This window comes from Corapipo altera, unplaced genomic scaffold (genome assembly GCF_003945725.1).
Source record: "Corapipo altera isolate COAL_440 unplaced genomic scaffold, ASM394572v1 160, whole genome shotgun sequence".
Classification (NCBI taxonomy): Eukaryota; Metazoa; Chordata; class Aves; order Passeriformes; family Pipridae; genus Corapipo; species Corapipo altera.
The window spans coordinates 495306-517363 of NW_020885016.1; the positions used below are offsets into that span (position 1 = coordinate 495306).

Genomic DNA, 22058 nt, shown 5'->3' on the forward strand with positions numbered 1-22058 from the left:
GCCCCTGTGTCCAAGCCCCTGTGTCCAAGCCCCAAGCTGCATCCTCCTCCTCCTCCTTCTCCGCATCCTCGAGGCCCTTTCCCACCCCGTAATTGATGTGTGCTGCCATGGAAACCAGAGGGTTTCCAGCCCAGCACAGAGCTGGCTACATGGGAGGCTCAGGGCTGTGCTGGAGGAGCGGGAAGGCTTGATGTGCTGGAGTGGGGTGAGGGGAGAGAGTGAATAGGGGAGGAGAGGCAAGGAGGGAATGGGTGGGATGGGCAGAGAAAGGTACAGCAGAGAGGGGATGGAGGCACAGATGGGGGACATGGAGAGGGGGCACATCCTGGGATAAAGGGGGAGGAGGAGGGAGCATGAGGAGCAACTGTAGGGCATGGCACAAGGCCAGGAATGTTCAGGAGGGACAGGGAGGTCCTGGGACTGTGTCTTTGCTTAGGAAGGCACCGTTTGGTGGTCTCTCCTGAAGGCAGGTGGGTGCTGACAGCTCTGACCTGCCCCTCTGTGGGAACCTGACACCATCCTCAACATGTGGATCCTCTTTCCCTGGGATGGGCCACCAGCAGGCAGCAAAGGCTGCTCGGTTCCCCAGGATCCCTGGAGACACATCCCTGCCCAGCTGGAGTGAGCCTGCCCTGAGGGGCAGCTGAGAGCCCCCCACCCCTCACCCAGGAGCAGTGATCCCTCGGGAGTTGGGGCATCAGTCCCACTCTTCATGGCCCAGAGCAGAGCCTGGGAAGAAGGTAATGGTAGAAAGGGAGTCTCTACACAGAGGAGAGGAGGATGGGCTACATCTTCATGTGGGAACTCTTCCTTCCTTCCCAGGAACACTTGCTGGGGTCTTCCAAGCTTGGGGTGAGTCTTGCCTTTGCCTGGTAGCACAACCAGAGGAGTCCAGTGCCCACGGCTCAGCAGAGAGAGGTGCAGTGCTGTGTGTGAGCCCAGCACTCACATGTAATCCCACTAACGAGGGCAGCAACTCTACTCTGAGCCAAGAACCCCCCCTGTACAGCTCCTGATCCTGCCTAGTCCTGTGTGAAGAAACCAGGGAACCACCACAGCCATGGCTCAGAGAGCTCCCTGCAGCTGTGGTGGGAAGCAGCCACAGATGTGCCCTAGTTTGAAGTGGCTCAGCTGTTTCCAAAGGGTCCAAAGTACCTAAAAACCATCACCCATGCTTGGTAAAGGAGATGGTGAATGGTGGGAAATGGATCAGGGCTCCAAGGAGCAGTGATGGAGGTTGGAGGGAATCTGGAGCACTTGATGTGACTTCCCATGGTTCCCACCTTAGCTGGTGACAGGTGCAGGCAGCCTGGGGTCTGAAGATGTCTTTTCATTGAAACATTTTGGTTTTAAATCATAGAATAGCTTGGGTGGAAGGGACCTGAAAGCTCATCTCATTCCACCCCCTGCCATGGGCAGGGACACCTTCCACTAGTCCAGGCTGTCCAAGTCCCATCCAACCTGGCCTTAAAGGAGACTGGTTTGTGGCAAACTGCTTTGGGGGGTTATCTTATTCATAGAAATATTCAGAAATATCCTTAAACTGGAAAACAGGAGTGGATAGACAAGAGCAGCCACCCCAGAGCTCTGTGCACCTGGGGGAAGGAGGTAAATCCAAGGCTCTCCAGAAACTCTGTGTAAGGATGTGACACGGGAAGAACCAGCCAGGCACAGGCGGCCGGGTTTTCACACTTTTATTGTAAAGCTTTAGGAAGGGCTAATTACAATGGAGTTGGTCATCTGACAGCTCAGCAAACAAACAGAACAGGAGAGAGAACGGAAAGGGGATCACAACGGTGTCATGCTCACTGCTCCGAACAGAAAGAGTTACAAGGGAATCAATTGTGCTCACAGCGCCCGGGGAAAACCAAGCCCAAGGCCCAAAGCCTTCCCCGCACAGGGAAATGCATCACACATTGAGAGCAATACAACCTTAGCAAGAGGCGTCGCCTTAGACATAGGTCACCATCTGAAAAATAGTTGGGTACTTTTACTCTGCCGTAGGATTTCTCCTTTAGAAAAGCTACACCTGCATGTACATAAAACTGTACAAAAAACAAGGCATCACAAGCAAGGAAATGAAATCTCGTATAAATAGAACCAACACTGAAGAGCTACAAAGGGGTCGCTTAGATCCTTCCCACGCAGCCCGCCTGCTCCCTGGCTCCCACCTTTGGTTTTCCCCCTGGCTTGTCCTAGTGCAGTGTGAGATACAGTGAACCCTCCTCAGAGGCGTCCAACCCCCTCCTCTTCCCTGTGCTTGTCTAGACTGGAGCCCGTGGGGAGCTTCCCCCTCCCCACGTGCACAGAGGCTTTATCCTTCTGGCTTATAATTGTGCAAATGAGCTTCTTTCCGACAGCACCTCTTCTTCACCCTCCCCCAGGACTGATCCCCAGTGACACTGTCAACTTCGCCCCGGGACAAATCCCCAGCACCCCCTCTCCCAGGGCCTTCTCCTCCCCAGGGCCCCATCCCTGCTGCGCCCCACAGAGCCTCCTACCCCTCTGGCACCCCACTGAGGACCCAGTCCCACTGCCCCCTCTGTTCTTCCCCACACACCCACCCTCCCCTCCATGCTCCCCCCAGCCCCTCTCCACCCCCCAGCCCCCCGTGCCCTCTCACCACTGTGCTGCCCTCCAAACCCCCAGCCCCACCATCCCTCTGTGCACCCCCCACGAGACTCATTCCCCCCAACCCTCCCTCCCCGTGGCACCCGTGCCCACACCCACCCCTCGGGGACCCCCTCTGCACTCCCCCCTCGCACCGTGCTCGCACTGAGGACATCGCCATGTGCTCCAGGAGACAAGGACAGCACCTCCAGCTGCGGGGATTCCAGCCTCAGGGGCCCTCTGGAGACCCCGGGCATGAGGCAGGGAGCCCACCCGCAGCTGAGGGGCCAGGATAAGGTCGGTCTTGGACAAGCACCCCTCAGATGGGGCCACACCGCTGTCCCAGGGGGTCCCCACGAGGGGCACTGGACACTGCCACTGCCTGAGCCCAGGGGAGGCGTGAGCAGCCGGGTTGGCAGCGGGGTCAGAGATCCTGGCCAGCACGGCCAAATTGCACATTCTGCCCAGTTTGGCCCTGAAACTACAGAGCTACAATAAAAACAAGTTCAGGAGCGGGACCTGCTCAGGCAGCCAGACCAGGGGAACGCGGGCCCCCCGCGGGCGAGGGGAGAGCAGGGATGCCCGGACGGGCGGGCTGGTCCACCGGGAGCATCGCGCCCGACGGGAGGGACGCCCGGCCGGTGGGCGGGAGCAGCAGGAGGCCGGGAGGAGGGTCCTGCCTCCTCCGGGGTGCCCCCCGAGTGCCGGGGCCGCGGGCGGTGCGTGGCACGGTGCCGCCCGGGGAAGGCAGGGCCGGGGCACGAGGGAACGGGGGCGAACAGGCGCCTTCTGCCACCCTTCCTTTGCCGCCCGGGCTCGGCTCGCACCGTGTCCCCTCAGGCCAGCGGGAGCCGCACCCGCGAGCTGGCCGCCTCCTGCCACCGCGGAGGGAGAGGAGCTGCTCAGAGAAGGATGCTGGAGGGAGGGAGGAGGCTGGGCAGGGGGGCCCCGGCGCGCTGCACCCCGACAGGCACTACAGCTATGGCAGGGCAGTCCCTGAGCCGCAGCCCCGGGGGTGTCCCTGTGCCGGCGGAGCCCCGCGGTGACGGACCGCGCGGTCCGAGGATGAGCCACCACGGGGGGAACCATCCCGCAGGTACCGCTGGCCCCGCTCCCCAAGGAAGATGCCAGAGATGAAGACGCGCGAGTACGGGAAGAACTACGGTGCAGCACAGCCCGTCCCCGCGTCCCCGCGGGGGAAGGCCGGGAAGGGCTACCCGGGAATGAGGCGCGAGTCGCCCGGACCCCTCCTGCCAGGGGGGCACGTGGAGCCCCCAAAAACAGGACCGTGCCCCAGCTCCCAAGAAGCAGAGAGAGTGCCCAGGCGGCCCCTCTGGGGAGTCCCTTGAGGGGCAGGGGGTCCTCTCCCCGCTGCCCATGCAGGGTTGCCCTGGCTGGGTGCCCTGCAAGGGAGCTGAGGATGCCAGGGCAGCGGGGACCTGCCAGGGAGACCGGTGGACCTTTGACAATGGAAGAGAAAGCTGGACCCCGTGAGAGTGGCCCCGTGGCCTAAGGGCAGCGGGAGTCCAGTGGGCAGGGGCTCGGTGGCCCCCGGTGTGACCCTGAGACAAAGCTCCTCCTCACAAAGGCAATGGTGGCTTTACAGGTGGGTGGGACGGAGGTCCAGGGCATGGCACGGCCGCCTCACGGGCATCCCCTGCCCCGAGGAGGCACGAGGGGATGGGCTGAGACACCACAGCCGGTGACGACCTCCCTGCCAGCAGAGTGGGACTGAGGGCTTCTCCGGACCCAGCCGGTCCCTGCACTGGGACATCCCCTCCCCGGACCCAGCCGGTCCCTTCACTGGGGGCTTCCCCATCCCTCCTCCACCCGCCAGGCGCCCGGCCACCACCAGGGAACCCCCCACCCCCCAAAAGCAGACCCCACCTATGGCACCGGGCAGTCCCTAGGGACCCTGCAGCTTGTGGGCACAGTGACAACGTTCAGAAAGAGATCCAGGCTGAAAAATAGCAAAGTCCCTACAGTCCAGCAGGGATGCTGCCCCTCTCCTCCAGCTCCCCAGCTGTTGTTTCAGGGACTGGTCACATCTCTATTTACAATATAGAACATGAGTGCGGGCCGGACGCTGCGCTCCCAGGGGCTCTTCCACGCAGCAAACCATTCCAAGCTGGAACTTGCTCCCTGTGGTTTGTTTTTCTTTTTCCTTTTTTTTTTTGTTTTGTTTTGTTTTTCCTCTTTTTTTATGTGTGGTTTGTTTGTTTGTTTGTTTTTGTTTAAACGTCTTTTTTGTTTCAAGGACAATAAAAAGTTTCGATCAGGCAGGACTTGAATGTCATTCCTAAGTATTTACAGGAGTCTACAGCAAAGAGACAGGCAGCTCGCTCCCCGTGTGCGGGAACACCCCTCGTCCTATGCCCCAGGAACTCCACCAGCTCTGCGTGGACCTTTGGTACGTAAGCCCTTCTCCCCAGCCGTGCCCTCCGCACCAGGAGCCTGCCCAGCCCTCCCCGGCGACGCAGCAGTTCGGAGACATGCACCCGCAAGTGCTCGGGAATCGGGTTTCAGATGCTTTTCAGCCTTCCCACCCACTCCCAGCCCCGGGAAACAGCGGGTTAAAAAGGCGCTCCTCGCATCCCTGCCTCGCCCCGCCCTGCTCTCCGCAGAGCCCACTGCCTGGAGGACCGGCCGGAGCCGTAAAGCATCGAAGGTTTATAACGTTCCTCTGGGCACTGGCCTCAGAAGCGCAGCTGCTCCCTGCCCCTCACGCCCAGCCTCACAGGTAGATCTCCCTCTTGGTGGTCTGCGCCGAGGGGGTGGTGGCTGGCTGGAAGTCCGAGGTCTGGGTGAGAGGAATTTCCTCCATGGGAGAGTCCTTGCAGGGCTCATGGCTACTATTGGAGAAGGCACTGTACGTGGGGAGCAGGCGGAGGTTGGCCATTTTGGTGCTGCGCTCTTCTGAGAGTCTGGGGCTGCCATTCCCGACTTGCTCTTGACTCCCTCTGTCTTGGTAAGGCACAAAAGTGGAGAGTTTGAGGGCGTTCTTGGGCCTGCGGCTGGGGGAGGACTGGCCGGGCATCCAGCAGGTGTCCGAGTGGCCGAACTCCGTGCACTCCCGGGTGCAGGTCCCAGTCATGGCTACATCGGGCAGAGGCCGGAGATCTGCGGGGACGGAAGGGAGAGCAGCGTTACACACCCGGGGTGCCGGGACGGGGCACGGGGATGAGCAGCAGAGACTGGGAGTTTCTGTCCTGCCCTCACCCTCCAGCGGTGGCAGGGAACAGCTGGACCCACAGACACCCACGGAGCTGGACCCATGGACACCCCGGGAGCGAAGCAGAGCTGGGAAGGGAACCCAAGGCTCCCATCCAAGGTCACAGCTCCAGCTCCCCCTGGACGAAGGATCACCCTGCAGCAGGTCCGTGCAGAGAAATGGGGGGCAGAGCTCACCAAGCCCACCCCCTTGGAGACAAGGATGGCACAGGAGGTGCTCCACAACCTGGATTTGCACAGCAGGGGACACGCTGCCCCCAGACCTGTGATCCCACAGCTGTGGGCACCACCTGGACCCTGCAAGGCTCCAGGAACTCCCTTGGTCCAGCACCTTTGGGCACCACCAGTGGCTTCACCGCGCAGAGACAGAACTGCCCTAAACACAGCCCAGCTCTTCACCACCCTGAGGCACAACCATGTTTCCTGAGCAGGATCCTTGGGCAGCCCTGCCCTGCTCACATCAGTCAAGGCAGGCCACCTGCCAGCCTCCCCAGGCACCCATCAGCAGGAGCCACAAGCCCAGCCAGAAGTCCTCAGGCATCTTCTGGTCTCCTGCAGAGTCTGAAATCCCTGAGCACAGCAAAGCACACGTGGGCAAACCCATGTCCAGCCCCAGAGAGGCTGGACCTGCTGTGAGACCCTGTCCCCAAGCCTCCCTGTGCACCAAACACCTGCCCCTGGGGGAGCCTGGTATGTTGAGGGCACCAGCAGCTCCCTGCTCCTGGCACACACAGGACACTGACCACCAGTTACACCAGTTCATGCTGTGGTGTCCTCACATACCAGCCACCCCCTACCCCAGGCACTACAAGGTCTTCTTGAGCCTTGGCCATGTGTCCCTGACACAAGGAGTACCTGTCACAAGTTTTCAGAAGCCAAATCTTGGTGTTTCCATCCAGAAGTGTGTCCCTCCAAGAGCCATCCCAGACAGAAGCCATTCCTTGACCTCTCCCCCAGTTTGGGACACAACACAGTGCCCTGCTGCTGCCTGGGACACATCACTGCCTGCTACCACAAGCACCTGTGGGCACATCAAGCCTGGTGCTGATGCTGGAGTGAAAGGGGGGGCTGTTCGTGACCTTGAGACTTGCAGATGTCCCTTGTGGTTCCCAGAAGTCCTCTCCATCTCTCCACCCAGGAGTTCACTACCTCACTGATAAAGACTGACAGAGGGAGCTGCTGAGGAGTTCTGGGACCTGAGGCACACAGGGCATCCCCCTTCCCACCAGACACACACTGGTACACACAGTTCCCTTCTCCTAAAAAAAAGACAGACCCAGTGGCACTGCCTCAACCCTGGGAAGAAGGAAACCAGAGCACCATGCTGGGAGTTCTGCCCTCATCAGCACTCCCTCCTGCCTCCAGTTTGGGACCCTCAAGACACAGATGTCCCCATGTCACACTGGCACAGCTTTCACACACAGGCAACCCCGGGATTCAGGGAAGGACTCTGCAGGAGAAGGCTCCACACAATGCTGGGAATGCTTGACAAGGGTTACAAGTGACAGGGGAATGGAAGAAGGGGCGAAGTTAGCAGCAAACCAGGGAGTGAGCATATCTTGCCCTAAAACAGCCCCCAGCGACTGGATCCCAAATTCTCAGCTCCTCTGGGGGCTGAGGCACCCCAGATGTTTCCCCTGGTTCCTGCAGGGGCTCTGGCCCCCGTGCTGGGAGCCGTCTCCTGTATCCCATGCCCTGGCACACACGGAAGCTGTGATATCCTGGCAGAAGCCACAGGGACATACCTCAGTGCAGACCCCCTTCACAGCCTGCTCCGCTCAGGGGACTCTAATGAGGAGCAGAAAAAGGACGAGAGGGTCACATCAGTGCACAGCCCCCACCTCCACACACCCCCCCAGGATCCTCCTGGACCCCTGACCCTCTGCCAGCCCGAGTCCCAGAGCATCCCCCTGGTCCCCACTGCCTTCAGGAGTCCCTTGGCCTCTCCTGGCCCTGCTCCAGCCTCCTTGAGGCTGCTGGGCCACCGCTGCTCATCGCTCACTAGTTTCTCCAGCCTTATCCCAAGCCTTCCTGGAGCCCACTGGCCTCACACGTGATCCTGAGGCAGAGCTTGGAGCCACCTGGCTCGTGGCACCCCAAGTCCAGGCGTGCAGAGGGGCCGTGCATCCCACCACAACACACACGCACGGACACACCACCAGCGGGACAACGACCGCGAGCACAGGGGACAGCCACGCTCACACTGCGGGGACAAAAGCAGGAGCTCAAAGCGTCACAGGGGACAAGGCACCGGCACGGGGCAGCACGAGAGCAGAGCTTGGCAGGGCATGTCTGTGGGGTCATCCTCGGGGCTGGCCACCGACCAAGTGTCCTATTTCCCGCGGAGCTGCCTCGGTTCTCTCTCCCGGCTGCAGCTGGAAAGCAAGAGGTGACACCAGAGGCACGACAGCTTGGTTTTCATCTCTGCTCTGTGCAAGTCAAAGCAGAGAACAGAGCCTGAGCCCAGGATGATCCATCAGGTCTTCCTCTCAGGACAACACAATATCTCGGTCAGTGTGAGGTCGCGTTACGTCGTTCTCCACTTCCGTCCGAGAGGAAATATTGCCATCGCTTTCTCACCAGCTTTCCTACTGGAGATCATTTCATCCTCCAGCAATGCCTTGGGCTCCAAGGGCAGGCAGTGGATGGTTGCCATCCCTTCTTCCTCTGGCACAAGGTGCTTTGCTGAGCTCACAGAAGGGACTGGCAGGACCGAAATCAAACCCACCTCTGCAGTGAACAAAGCCCTGGCGATTTCCTCGTGCCAGCGGCAGCTTGGAAATGGCAGGATCAAGCAGGAACTCTGTGTTCAGGGGCTTTTATTCTGGTTTTCCCATTGTCTGCTGCTGGCACTAAAGCCTTTTTCCAGCGTTGTCCCCTTGTTTGCAGTGGGATGTTGGCACTGGAGCTGCTGGAGGGAGGATTATGTGCCATGAGCTCTGCTTTGAGAGCTCGGGAACGGGGCAGGGTGTAATTCCTGAATAGCTGTGATTTAGGGCAAACACGACCCTATGGCCTAATTCTCAGCACATGCTGGTGCTTCAGACTCTGATGTGCCACTGCAGGAATCTTTCTTTGGTGGAAATTTTGCCCACAAAGTGCTGACCTTGGATGCCCTGTGGGGTGGTGAGGTGCCCACATCACCCTACAAAGGGTACTCGGGATTTCAGATCCCTTCTCCACCCCAGAAATGCAGTTCTGTGCCTCTGGACCCCTGAAATCTGTCAGAGTTCCCAGGTGATGAAGAGGATGGCCGTGCCCTCTCCATCATCACAGTATCCTGGCTGCTCAGAGTGAAGCTGTGCCTGTGCAGCCGCCGTGTTTTCCTGAGCTTTGCCGGCTCCCAGGGCTGGCCCATCCTGTGTTATCCTCATTCCAAGTCAGAAGGCTGCACTCCCCAGCCAGGAGGGCCGTGGGATTGGCTGGGCATCCTCACAGCCTTCTGGCTCCCCCCTTCCTACAGCTTCCCGTTGCTCTGGCATCCATCCCCTTGTCAGGTGCCTCCTGTAGCTCTCCTCAGCACATTGCTTAGGGATGAATCCAGGGTAGGAGAAGTGGGATACCCTTGATTTCTGCAGATGAAAAGGGGGCACGGCTGGGGTTTTACAGCAGGATGCACCCTGGGCCCTCTCTCTCTGGCTGGAGGAGGGGAGGCTCTCTGGAGCCGTGGTACTGCTCCCAGGGCTGTTCCTACCTCTTGCCATCCAGGGCACCTCTGCTCTTTGTGAAGGAGACTGTGGCAGGCTGGTTCCTCCGGGAAGAGGCACATACTGGTGCTGCTGCTAATTATTCCTCTCTCTCTATCCCCACCCAGGGCAGGAACACATCCTGTTGCAGCCATTTCCAAGGGCTCCTCTGGTGACATTATTGCTCTTCATGGGGGATTGCAGCAGTGCTCTGGAGCACTGTGAGGGATGAGACAAAAGCAGGCACTTCCCTCTCCTGCAGGAGCCCTGCAGAGGTTCCCTTGCCCACTCCAAGCCAGGTGGCTTCAAGCAGAGGCTGAGAGCCAGCCCCAAGCACAGTTTTTATGCCACCATCTGCAACCATCCACAGCCTGGTTTGGTTCTCCCTTGTCTTCAGACATCAGCACTGTCCAGGGGAGCAGGATTGATGCAGCACAGGAGGCCAGACCTTGCAGGTGAGGGAATGTGGTGGAGCAATTCAGGGAGGGGAGGCAGTGACAGAGCAGAGCAAGGCAGAGGATCCAGAGAAGCCTGGAGAGAGGAGGAGGAGGGAAGCACAGCATGCTAGGAGGGACTGGAGAGGTTTGGTGGCATGGAGAAATGAGGGATATGAGTGTGGGGAGAGCAGCTCAGAGGCAAAGCAGGATGTTTTCCCAAAAGCATTAGATCAGAAAGTCTCACCTTCCCTACCTGGGGAGAACATCAGCTACTAATTTTAACCAGCTACCCCAAAAGCAGAGCCCAAAAGCCCTGTACCTCTGCTACCCTGGCAGGCAGAGGGATGGAGGGTGGCCCACAGCACAAACTGAGGTGTGAGGTGCTCCTTTCAAATGTCCAAGGTGTCCCTTTCAAATGTCCAAGGTGTCCCTTTCAAGTATCCAAGGTGTCCCTTTCAAAGGTCTGTCTCTCAGCCAGGGAAGGATGCAGTGTTTCCAGTAGAGGCAGCTTTGTCACCTCATTGTCCTGCTGTGGACACCTGGAAACACCCCTTCTCCCACTCGGAGCCCTCAGGGCTCTGCAGAACACCCTGGGCCATCCCCTATGGTGGTGCCTCCCCCGACATCCCACCCCAGCAGCACTGTCCTCCCTCCCTGTGCCATGGGAACAGCCTCCCTGATGCCACCCTTTCCAGCAACTCCCTTCCCACAGCACAGCTCCTGGGAGCAGGCACCATTCCCTACTCCCCTTCCCGGTGTCCCTGCTCCCTGTTCTCCCGTGCCATCGCTCCTCCAGGCTCCCCGGGGCGCCGCTCCCCACAGGGCCCACTGCTGACGGATCCCACTCTCCAGTGCCAACATTCCCTACAGGTGCCACTCCCCCGCAGCGCCACTCCCCACAGGTGTCCCCCACGGGTGCTGTCCCCCACAGCGTGCCCACCCAAGGTGCCCCTCTCCCGTGGTGCCGCTCCCCATGGGCGCTGTTCCCCCCACGGCGCATTCCTGGGAAGCGCCGTTCCCCCACGGCGCTGCTGCCTACAGGTGCTGCTCCCCCAGGGTGCCACCTGCTCCAGGTGCCACGTTCTGAGCTGCTGCTCCCTCCAGGTATTGCCTCCCCCTGCTGCTGTGTGCCCCGCAGGCACTGCTGCTCCTCCAGTGCCATTTCCTCCAGGTGCCATGTTTTACAGCACTGCTCCCTCCAGATACCACTCCCCTGCCGAGCTGCTTCCTCCAGGCACCACTGCTGCTGCTCTGCTCCCTCCTCTTCCTCCAGGCACCACTGCTGCTGCTCTGCTCCCTCCTCTTCCTCCAGGCACCACTGCTGCTGCTCTGCTCCCTCCTCGCTGCACCCCGATGCTGGATAGTGTGTCCCAACATCCCATTTCCTTACACCAGCAGCCCCATTGCTATCCTACCTACCCTACCCTATCCTATGCTACCCTATCCTATCCTATCCTATCCTATCCTATCCTATCCTATCCTATCCTATCCTATCCTACCCTACCCTATCCTATCCTACCCTACCCTATCCTATCCTACCCTATCCTACCCTACCCTATCCTATCCTATCCTACCTTATCCTACCCTACCCTACCCTGCCCTATCCTACCCTACCCTACCCTACCCTATCCTATCCTACCCTACCCTGCCCTATCCTACATTCTATCCTATCCTATCCTACTCTATCCTATCCCATCCCATCCCATCCTAATCTAATCCTACTCTATCTTATCCTATCCCATTCTGTCCTTCATGCCTGTGCATCCCAACACTGGTGGAATAAATGTCCTGCATTATCCCACCCCTTTATTTACCCCTCTCCGTGCCAGACCCAGTAGCCTGGAGGAGCCCCCCCGACATTGGCACCAGGAGATGCTCACCAGCCCATCCCCACCTGGCTCAGCTTCCTCTGGGGAACAGGAGCCCAGTGGCTCCTTCCCAACACATCTTCCCCTTTGGAGTGCTCTCGGGAGAGGGGGGCTGTGCTGGAGGGAGCTGTGGGGCCGTGACCTCCTTTGCAAAGCTCAGACACCTCCTTCAGGGTCCCCAGATGATCTGGGCACAGTCAGTGTGTTATCCCAGCAGGGAATCATAGAGTATCCTGAGTTGGAAGGGACCCCAAAGGTCCTCAAGTACAACTCTTAACCCTGCCCAGGACACCTCAACAATCCCACCCTGTCCAAACCCTCCTTGAGCTCTGGCAGCCTTGGGGCTGTGCCCACTGCCTTGGGGAGCCTGGGCAGTGCCCAACCAGCCTGTGGGGGAAGAACCTTTTGCTGAGATCCAACCTGAGCCTGCCCTGACACAGCTCCAGCCATTCCCTGGCTGCTGTCCCTGCTCACACAGAGCAGAGATGGAGCTGCCCCTCATGAGGAGCTGCAGACCCCGGTGAGGTCTCACCTCAGCCTCTCCAGCTGAACAAGCCAAGTGGCCTCAGCCACTCCTCATTTGGCCCCTCCAGGCCCTTCACCATCCTTGTGTCCCCCTCTAACAGCTTTAAATCTTTCTGACATTGTGTCCCCCCAGACTGCCCCAATGTTGCAGGTGAGGCCATCCCAGGGCAGAGCAGAGCAGGACAATCCCCTCCCTGATGCCCCCAGGACACGGCTGGACACCCTTTGGACACAGAGTGCCTTCCCCAGCTCCTCAGCCCATCTCTGCCTCCAGGTTCCCACCTCCCATGTGGATGTGCCCAGAGCTCTCCACCTCCAGAGCAGCAGGAGCACAACACCAATCCCACTTTCCAGGCCCTGGGGGAGGCTGCTGGAGCGCTGCCCGTTCCCACAGCAATGCTCCAGAGATCAATGAGCACAGAAACGTCGGGAGCTGAAAGCACAGGCCGAGAGCTCCCTGCAGTCCACGTCAGCCCCTGTTTTTCCCAGTCTGAGCTCACATCATCCCCTCCACCCAGGCAGACGGTTTGCAGGACCATTCCTAGCACTACAACACCCAGACAGACGGCTTCGGGGACCAATTCTAGCACTACAACACCCAGACAGATGGCTTTCCAAACTTACCACCGTCACTACAGCACGCAGACAGATGGCTCCCGGTACCAGAGACCGACCTGCCACTGCCCAGAAAGGTGGTGACTGCAGCTCCACGCCACACCTACAGCTCTCGGGGCAATAACGAGCAACACCCGCTCTTCCAATAAATACTGAGGCATCCTCAGGCTGGTGCCAGCATGCAGATGGATCTCTCCTCGGCACTGAAGTCATGAGATATAACACACAGAGCCATCTCCCCCAGCCCCTACAGCACTGAGCATCTCTCCCCTCTTGCTAAACAATAGTAGCTACACCGGCACAGACAGCTGGCTCCGGAGTTAATGGCCTGTCAGCCCCCAGATGCGCACACGGATCAAACCGTGGCCTCTGGAGTGTATTACAACACTCACACGCAGCTCCGCGGCAAACGACTTCCCAGCTCCTGCCAAGGGTATCCCAGCAGAACCAGCATGTAATGAATGTGGACAGATGCACCCACCAGCCTCAGCAGCACCGGCACAGGTAGTGCTGGAGCGCTCTGTCGGCAGCGAGGGCCCGAGCCCAGGCTCCCAGGGGACGTGTTCTTCCTGTGTTTGCCGGAGCTGGAGGGTCAGGAACCACCTCCCTGCTGCAGTTACACCACGGGCAGTTGTGTGACAGCAGCCACATCGCCACAGCAACGGGAGGCAGAGCTCTCAGATGGATGTTTCTGGACACTGACCGTGTTCCTGCAGGGATCAGGAAGGGCTCACAGGGCTCAGCAACGCACTGCGGTACCCACAGGGCTCCCAAAATCCCCACCTGCCCTCCAGCTTCACTGCAATCCCTGTGATACCCAGCAAAACAAATGCAATCCTCCTATAACAGATTTTGTGCTTGTGGTGCCACTTACATGATCTTCTGCCCAGGCATAGTGGGGCTTCAACCTTCACTGGACTATAAAAAGCAGAATTATTACATTAAACTACGGAATAATTATGTTAAGAAGTAGCTTAATAGGATTACAGGGTTCAAAGGTTAGGAAATGCCAAAATTAGGATTGTCCATGCAGTCTTAATTCACTTCATGGAAGTCTGCTTCATGAGGCAGACCAGAGTTACACTCTGGGGGGAAATACTTTCCTCAGGGTCCCTTTGTGCCTCCCACACTTTGTGCCTCCCTCAGAGAGGACAGAACCACCTGGAGATATAACAGGCTTTTCGGGAAGAAGATGCTTTCTCAGTGAGACTCTGCCCCAGAGGCTGCAGAAATTGGGGAAGGTACAAAGAAAGGGTCAAGAGATCACAGAAAATTGCTCCTCTAAAGAAGGGGCTGGAGGTTAGGGGGGTTGTTTTCCTAATGGGGAAAACCTGGCAATTTCCTTTCCTACCTCCTTTTGGAAGTGAAATACCTGGGCAGATTTCACCGGCACCTTTCAAAATATTTGGTATGTGGCACATGTCCACTGTGAAAAATTGACTCCTTGCAGTTAAAACTTCCCAGCAACTGAAACCAGGTGATAAGCATTGCTGGGCAATCCTCTTCACTCACAAATAAAACGAAGAAATCCAGCTCCAAAATGAAATCCTTGTATCCAAACTCTCTGGTCAATCATGACAGACAACAGACATTGCACAAACAGCCACCAGAAAGGTCGAGGAGACCCACAAACCAAAGTGTGCAGTAACCAAACCATCTCCCCTCCTCACTGTTTGCTGCTGCAACATCCACCCCCGGTGAGTAACAACTCCTGTGGGACCTTTAGGAGCACACAAAGGTCCTGACAAGGAGTCCGTGGAGCTGCCCTTCTTCCAGCCCTGCCCATGGAAAAGGGGCAGGTGGGAGCACACAGAGGGCTTTTGAGTCTCTCTCACAAGAGCTAATGATGGTTATGTAAATGCCATCGGGGAGCAGCAGCACCTGCTCTCCCCGGGGGCTGCCAGCTCATGCATGCCTTGTATGCGCATTCCTGCTGCCCAAATACCTCCACAATTGCTCCTTCCCCATCCCCACCTTGCCTTTGCTGATGGATGCCTCCAGTGCTCAGGATTCCTCCCAGTGGGGGTCCCAGCCTGGCTCTGGGGGGGTGACCTGTCCTGTTCTCCAGCCAGAGGCTCCCTGGGGACACAGGAATGCCCCTCCCAGGGCTCCCTGGCATGCTCAGGGTGCCTGTGTGCTGCCAGCTGATGGGAAGGGGGTGGCCAGAAGGGGCCACCGGGGAGAGTGTCACCTATGCCACTGAGAGCTCTGGCCACCCACTGACCCAGTGACACAGTGCCACAGCCAAGGTGCCCTCCTCCAGCCCTCCAGACTCTCCAGCTGCATCTGGGTGAGGGACAGGTTGTGCCACCCTGTGGCACCAGGTCCTGGAGAGCTCCTGGTCCATGTCATTATGGGTTGGTGACATACAGTGCTCCTCTTACCCCATCTCCCCAAGTCCCCCCCTCTCAGAGCATCACTGAGACACACTGTGGTTCCAGAGGGGACTGGAGATGTGACCCACGGCAGGATTGTGCCCTGCACTCCTGTCCCTGCTCCCGGGGCTGGGGACACTCACCCCACACCCATGGGGTCTGTTAGAGCAGCAAATGCTTCTTACAGAAGGAACCTGGGCACCTAATCCTTGAGCTCTGCCTTTTACCTGAGCCTATGAAAGGCTGGGTCTGATCCTCCCTGACCTCTCCCCCCTGCTCAGGATCCAGGGCTCAGGGGAGCACACAGAAGGATCCCCTCCAGCCCACATCCCACACACGCTTCCAGGGGAACTGCAGCCCCCCATCCCTTGGGATGGCACAGCACCCTCCATGTGCTGCAGCCCACCGCTCCACCCAGTCTCCCTCCAAGGGTTAATCCTCCTCTCTAGAGCTTCTCAAAGCTAATTAGAAAGAGCCTGGGCAAGTGTGGTGGCAGACACCACTGCACTTATCTCCCCACTTCCGGGGCTCTGCCCTTATCATTTAATTAAAGCTGCAGTCGTGCTTCCCTTCCTGGCAGCAGCTAATCACGGAGGGCACTGGAGCTTGAGGCAGCCTCTGCCAGCTCGCCAGGGAAGAAGCAGAAGGGCAGAGAACAGGCCCCAGGAAGGACAATAAAAGGGAGAAGAAGACAAAGAAAGAGTCCCTCTATGTTGGCAGCCCAGAGACTGGGAGGCCAGAGGGACCCCAGGCTTCCAGCCCTGGTGCTGTGTGTGGGGGGACACGGAGTCCTCTGTGCTCCAGGTGGAATTCCACAGTGCCAGCCTGGGAGTGAGCCAAGGAAGTTGCCTTGGCTGGGAGGCACTACAGGCTGGCTCCGTCTCCCAGCAGGAACAGGACCCTGGACCCCCCACCTGCCCCAAAGCAGGTTTCCAACAGAACCAAAAATTCACAGAACCAATGAGGTTGGAAAAGACCTCCAAGGTCACTGAGTTCAGCCATTGACCAATCCCCACCTTGTTCCCCAGCCCAGGGCCCTGAGTGCCACATCCCATTCCTTGAACACCTCCAGGGACTCCACCACCTCCCTGGGCAGCTCCTTCCAATGCCTGACCACCTTTCCATGGAGAAATTCCTCCTGAGGTCCAACCTGCCCCTCCCCTGGCACAGCCTGAGGCCGTTCCCTCTCCTCCTGTCCCTTGTTCCCTGGGAGCAGAGCCCGACCCCCCCCCCCCCCCCCGGCTCCCCCCTCCTGTCAGGGAGTTGCAGAGCCAGAAGGTCCCCCCTGAGCCTCCTTTTCTCCAGGCTGAGCCCCCCCAGCTCCCTCATATGACTGACTCTCCAGCCCCTTCCCCAGCTCCGTTCCCTTCCCTGCACATGCTCCAGCCCCTTCATGTCTCTCTTCCATGAGGGCCCAGAACTGGACAGAGCCCTGGAGGGGCCTCAGCAGGGCCAGCACAGGGACAGTCCCTGCCCTGGTCCTGCTGATCACACTATTTTTGATACAAACCAGGTGCCCTTGGCCTTCTTGCCCATCTGGGCACACACTGCTCAAACAAACACATCACTGCTCCCAGCAAAGCACCCCCAGGAGCAACCTGACACCAGAGCCCGTGCGAGCCACAAGCCCCTGTGGCAGAACAAGCCATGCTCAACCCTCCCAGAGGAGCCATGCTGTACCAGAAAAGAATTTTCTTTGCTGTTACCAAAGAAAATTGGGCACCCCCAGAGTCCTGGGGAAGGGGCACATCCAGGAGGGATGCCACCAAGCAACAGGACGGATGGTCATCAAGAACCAGGAGGGATGTCCATCAAGCAACAGCAGTAAAGTCCTGTACCAGGTCTCCAAAGGAGGGCATGGACCATAGAATCACAGAACAGTTTGGCTTGGAAGGAACCTGAAAGATCATCTCGTTCCAACCTTCCTGCCATGGGCAGGGACACCTTCCACTAGCCCAGGTTGCTCCAAGCCCCGTCCAACCTGGCCTTGGACACTTTCAGGGATCCAGGGGCAGCCACAGCTTCTCTGGGCAACCTGTGCCAGGGCCTCCCCACCCTCCCAGGGAACAATTTTTTCCTAACATCTAATCTAAACCTACTCTCTGTCAGTGGGAATCTGTTCCCCTGATGATTCCCTTGATGCATAAACCCTGGAAATGCTGTTGCTTGAAGGCCACACAAGGGTGTGTGGGCACAGCTCTCCAGGGAATGGTGCTGGAGTACAATCAATGAAAGGCTCAGTCATTTTGGGGCAAGCAACCCCCAACTGATACTGAGAGCTTCCATGCCAAATTCCACACCTCTCTTCCAAAGCATGGTTAAGCTAATGGGTCTTGAAAAGAAATTCTCATAATCAGTTTGTTAGCAGGGCTCAGGCAGCATGTCTTGTTCTCAGAAACCAGCTGGAACAGCTCTGCTAAAACTTAAGAAAAACAGAAAAAGAAATCAACCTGAGGGAAACTCAGCATGGAAAATTGAAGCTTTAGTGTTGGAAATCAGCTGCAGTGATAAGCAATCGAAAGTAAGTCTGTACAATACAAAATGTCAGGCAGCCCGAGGCTGCAGAGCCTAAGGAATGATCCTCCTTGCAGGTTCCCAGAGCTGCTCCCAAGGCACAGCCTGGCTGGGGGATATGTGTGTGTGTGTGTGCTTGGCACGCTCCGAGCGGGAGCAACGGAGCCGTGGGTTCAGCCCCGTGCCAGCACTGCCCTGCCCTGCTCCTGGAACCGGGAGCACGAGTCTCCTGAGGAGTGGCTGAGGGAGCTGGGGGGGCTCAGCCTGGAGGAAAGAGGCTCAGGGGGGACCCTCTCTTCTCCCTCACAGGAGGGAGGAGCCGGGGGGAGGTCGGGCTCTGCTCCCAGAGAACAAGGGACAGGATGAGAGGAAATGGCCTCAAGTTGTGTCAGGGAAGGTTCAGGTTGGACATCAGGGAAAATTTTTTCACGGAAAGGGTTGTCAAGCCCTGGCATAGGCTGCCCAGGGCAGTGGTGGAGTCACCCTGGAGGGATCTAAAAGCCATGTGGGTGTGGCACTTGGGGACAGGGGTTAGTGGTGGCCTTGGCAGTGCTGGGGAACGGTTGGACTTGATGATCTCAGAGGTTTACCAACCTTAATGATTCTGTGATTCTATGGAAGGGGTGATCACCTCCCACCACCTACTGGTTCCTCAATCCTCCTCGTGCCCTAATCACATAAGCAAGTATTAACACACAATATTTTAACTATTTTTAGTTCATTTTCAGTTCTCTCACCTCACCTACAGCCAGGCAGCCACACGCACAGCCAAGGAGTGAACTGCAAGGAGCACCAGGTTGTGGGCACAAGGACTGGGGACTACTGGTGTGGCTTTATGAGCCCTCTCTGTGTTCTCTCCTTGGTGGCTGCCTTTCATTGTTCCCTGTACTAAAGCTCTTGTGTCAAGGAGAAAAGAGCCGGCATACGCATGTCTGCCTTTGAACAAAACCATTGTTAAGCTCCATCAACAATTTAATAATCTTTCCCTGGCAGGACAATGGATGGGGGGAAATTGTTCGTGCAGGGGGGCCAGCAGCCACACAGCAAAGCTCTGCTCCAGGCCTTTGAAGTCACGTAGGTGTTTAACTGACAAAAGAAATCACAAGTTTATGAAAAGGGCTCCCCTCAACAAGGGGATCTGGAAACAAAGGAAAGCCAGACCACTCGGAGAGAAGCAGAGGAGGCAGAAGGAAGAGCCCTTGGAAGAGAGTCAAGCCAAACCCCAAGGAAACTGGGAGAGGAAATGACAGTATGGATTTGCATGCGGATGCTTTGTTTTCTTCCCATGGATCTTTCCTGGGCTGCTCGGGAGTGAAGTGAGCACACTCACACGTCATTTCAGCTCTTTTACAGTCTGTTCTGACTGCAGGAATGTGCTGGTTGCCCGAGCCACAGTGCAGACACCGAGGAGGAAGAGGTCAGATCCCTGCCCAAATTCGTGGTGGCTGTTTGAAGGATCAGGGGATGGGCACTAAATCCAGGGCTGATGCTCTTGGGCTGCCCTGAGAGGGAGATGCCTGTCCACTGATGGAGGGTGGACACATATCCCTGGACACCCCAGCCAGCCCCCAGGGAACCAAACACACGTGAAATCCAACATACAGCAGTTCTGTGAGCATTAGACCAGGGATACAGCCAGGAAACTTGGGAGGAATGATCTGACACCAAACAAGGACGTCTGACTGCTGATTGCTCAAAGATCAGGAGCAGCCCATGCAGGAGAGCCCGAACCCCTGAACTGCCCAGCCCCTTTCTCTGCAGTGAGGAGATGTGCCACGAACCCAGCTGAAAATGCTCATTATTGACGCCTCAAACGCCCACAGACTCAGTCACAGGCTGAAAATCTGCAGTGGAAGCAAAACGGGGAGAGATTCTGTGGCTGGCACGTGGCAGAGGCAGCATATGCACTGGTCAAATCCTCCTGTGGTGCAGCCAAAAGACGTGCCAAGGAATCGACCCAGGTGGTTAACATTTCTGAATCGGACCACTTGCCATGCTTCTGGCACCATTCCCACCTGGGCACTGAAAGGATCTGCTGCCCTGATGGCCAGGGTTGGAGAGAAGTCACCTCCTCCTGAAAATCAGGAGGTATCAACACCAATGCAGCTGGTGAAAGGAGAAAACGGGGATATGGGGAGGCTTAGGAATGGAGGCACACAAGTTATTTGGGAAAAAAAACCAGATCCTGATGAATATTGCTCTGCCTTATGAATGGAGGCACACAAGTTATTTGGGAAAAAAAAAACCAGATCCTGATGAATATTGCTCTGCCTCATGTTTGTTATTAGGGTGGCAGAAAGATGCTCTTGTGGGAAAGTGGGAAAAAGACAGATAATCACTTCCGATAGGGAATATCAACCTCCAGCTGCCCCTGGGTGCTGCAGTTTACAGGCTGCTGGAGGTTAGATGCAATAAAGTTTGCACCACTCGAGGGAGGCCTGCCAGAGGCTGTCCTAAAGGCACCAGATGAATAAAACACACTATAAAGAGCGAGCGAGGATTAATCCCAGTGCCTGAGATCCGGGCGGGACAACCGGGATCCATCAGCACCCCCCACTAGAGGCAGACTGGCAGACGGGGTTTGCCAGCTCTGCCACCCCCAAAGCACAGCACGAGGGGGGCAGCAGGATGATCACGAGGAGATTTTGATTTCACGGTCCAAGAGAGATGTATGAAAATTTCCAGAATCGGTCCAAGGGCGTTGTTTTTGGAGCAATTCTTTTCCAACAGGGAGGGTTGGTACCAGCAGCTCTGCTCCCGCCGCACAGTCTGTGGCAAAACGTGTGCAGCATCAGGCAGAGCAGCCTGTACCTGTCGGAAAGAGCAACCCAGAGCTGGACAGGGAGAGAGCTCGAAGGGAAGCGTGATTTGAGAGGTGCAGGATCAGCAATTGACCCTTTGAAGGAAGCTGTTCATCATCATTAAAGAGGTTTATGTCCCCAGGGAGCGAGAGGCAGAACAACACCGGTCCTGTGCCTCACGGTGTGGGTGAGCACAGAGAGAAAACAGGGCTTGGGGGATGAAAAATGGGATGTGTGTGGGTGGGTGGCAGGGTTTACCTACAGCGGGGAACTGCCTGAACACGGGAAGGGTTCAGGATCTGGCTGCTGAGGAAGCTGATAGGGGGAACAATAGCCTGGAAGCCGCATTGTTTGCAGGAAAGGCAAGATATTTGCCTTCTCTCACTGATGTAGCTGCATCTCTGTGGGGGCCCCTTCCTGTGTGGTTAATAAGCAGCAAGATGCTAGACATGGAATACACAATTCCTTTTGCTTTTATTCATTTTCTTTCTAGATATAATAAGTCTTGCCTTTGTCAAGATCCCTGTTGTCTGGGTAATTTCATCTAGAGATCCTCAAGGAACAGAGATCTCCATATCACTCAAAGTTTAATATCTTGGTTTTAGTTGGCATATTTTCAAGCAATAATTTATACAGCCGAAGAAGAAAAAAAAAAGATTACTTATGTCTAATTGGCATTACACTAATTACCAGCAAAATACATCAGGCAAATATCACATCTACTCACTCTCTGTCATTTTACATTCCCTACTCCATCTTCTCTTTCCTCAGCAGCTATAAAACAACTCGACATGCCATTCTGACACATCCCTGAACAAATATCAGATCCTAACCCTCTCCTCCTTTCTCTCGCTGCCTCCCTGTTTCTCCACTTCAAAATAAGGTTGTTCTAAACCAGCCCCAGACATACAACTGATGGAGAACTGCTGCTCCTTCCTATGGACCTGAGTCCCTGTCCTCCAGCATCCTGGATCCCTTCTCTGCTGGATCCTTTCCCCAGCCTCTCCCACTGTTCCTGGTACAGAAGGTTCATGGCCATCCACATAAGAACATTTTACCTTTTATATCTGAGCAAGCACAGAGCACAGACTACAACAGAGGCACACGTCTCACACATGGGCCATCAGAGCTGATTTTTTCCTGACTCACAGCCTTTCTACCAGTTTACCCAAAATTAGTTTAAAAGTGAAATTATTTTAATGTTATTTTAACATGATAATGCCAGTTTTACACTGGAGTAAGGGTCACAAGTGTAAATGCGAGCATCTCCAAGACCCAGCACGAGCACTGTCCTCATTGTCTGGCTCATTTTGATGTTAATCTGCTTTCACCTGGTTCAGAGCAGCTCCCTGTCAGAAAAGAGCCCTGGCACAACCTGGAGGTGAGCACCGTGGAG

The 22058-nt window shown here is 56.9% G+C and overlaps 1 protein-coding gene across 4 annotated transcripts in view; it reads right to left on the reverse strand.

Moving 5' to 3' along the window:
• Positions 1–4806: 4806 nt before the first annotated feature.
• The window catches only part of PCDH1 (protocadherin 1), a 56259-nt gene continuing 39007 nt past the window's right edge, over positions 4807–22058 (reverse strand). For 3 of the 4 annotated variants that reach the window (XM_027667645.1, XM_027667643.1, XM_027667644.1), the window contains exon 5: positions 4807–5730. In XM_027667645.1, coding sequence (XP_027523446.1) covers positions 5345–5730 — 386 coding nt within the window. In that variant the 3' untranslated portion in view covers positions 4807–5344. Of the gene's footprint in view, positions 5731–7586; positions 7630–22058 lie in introns of all 4 variants that reach the window. The other variant, XM_027667646.1, reaches the window with a different exon arrangement.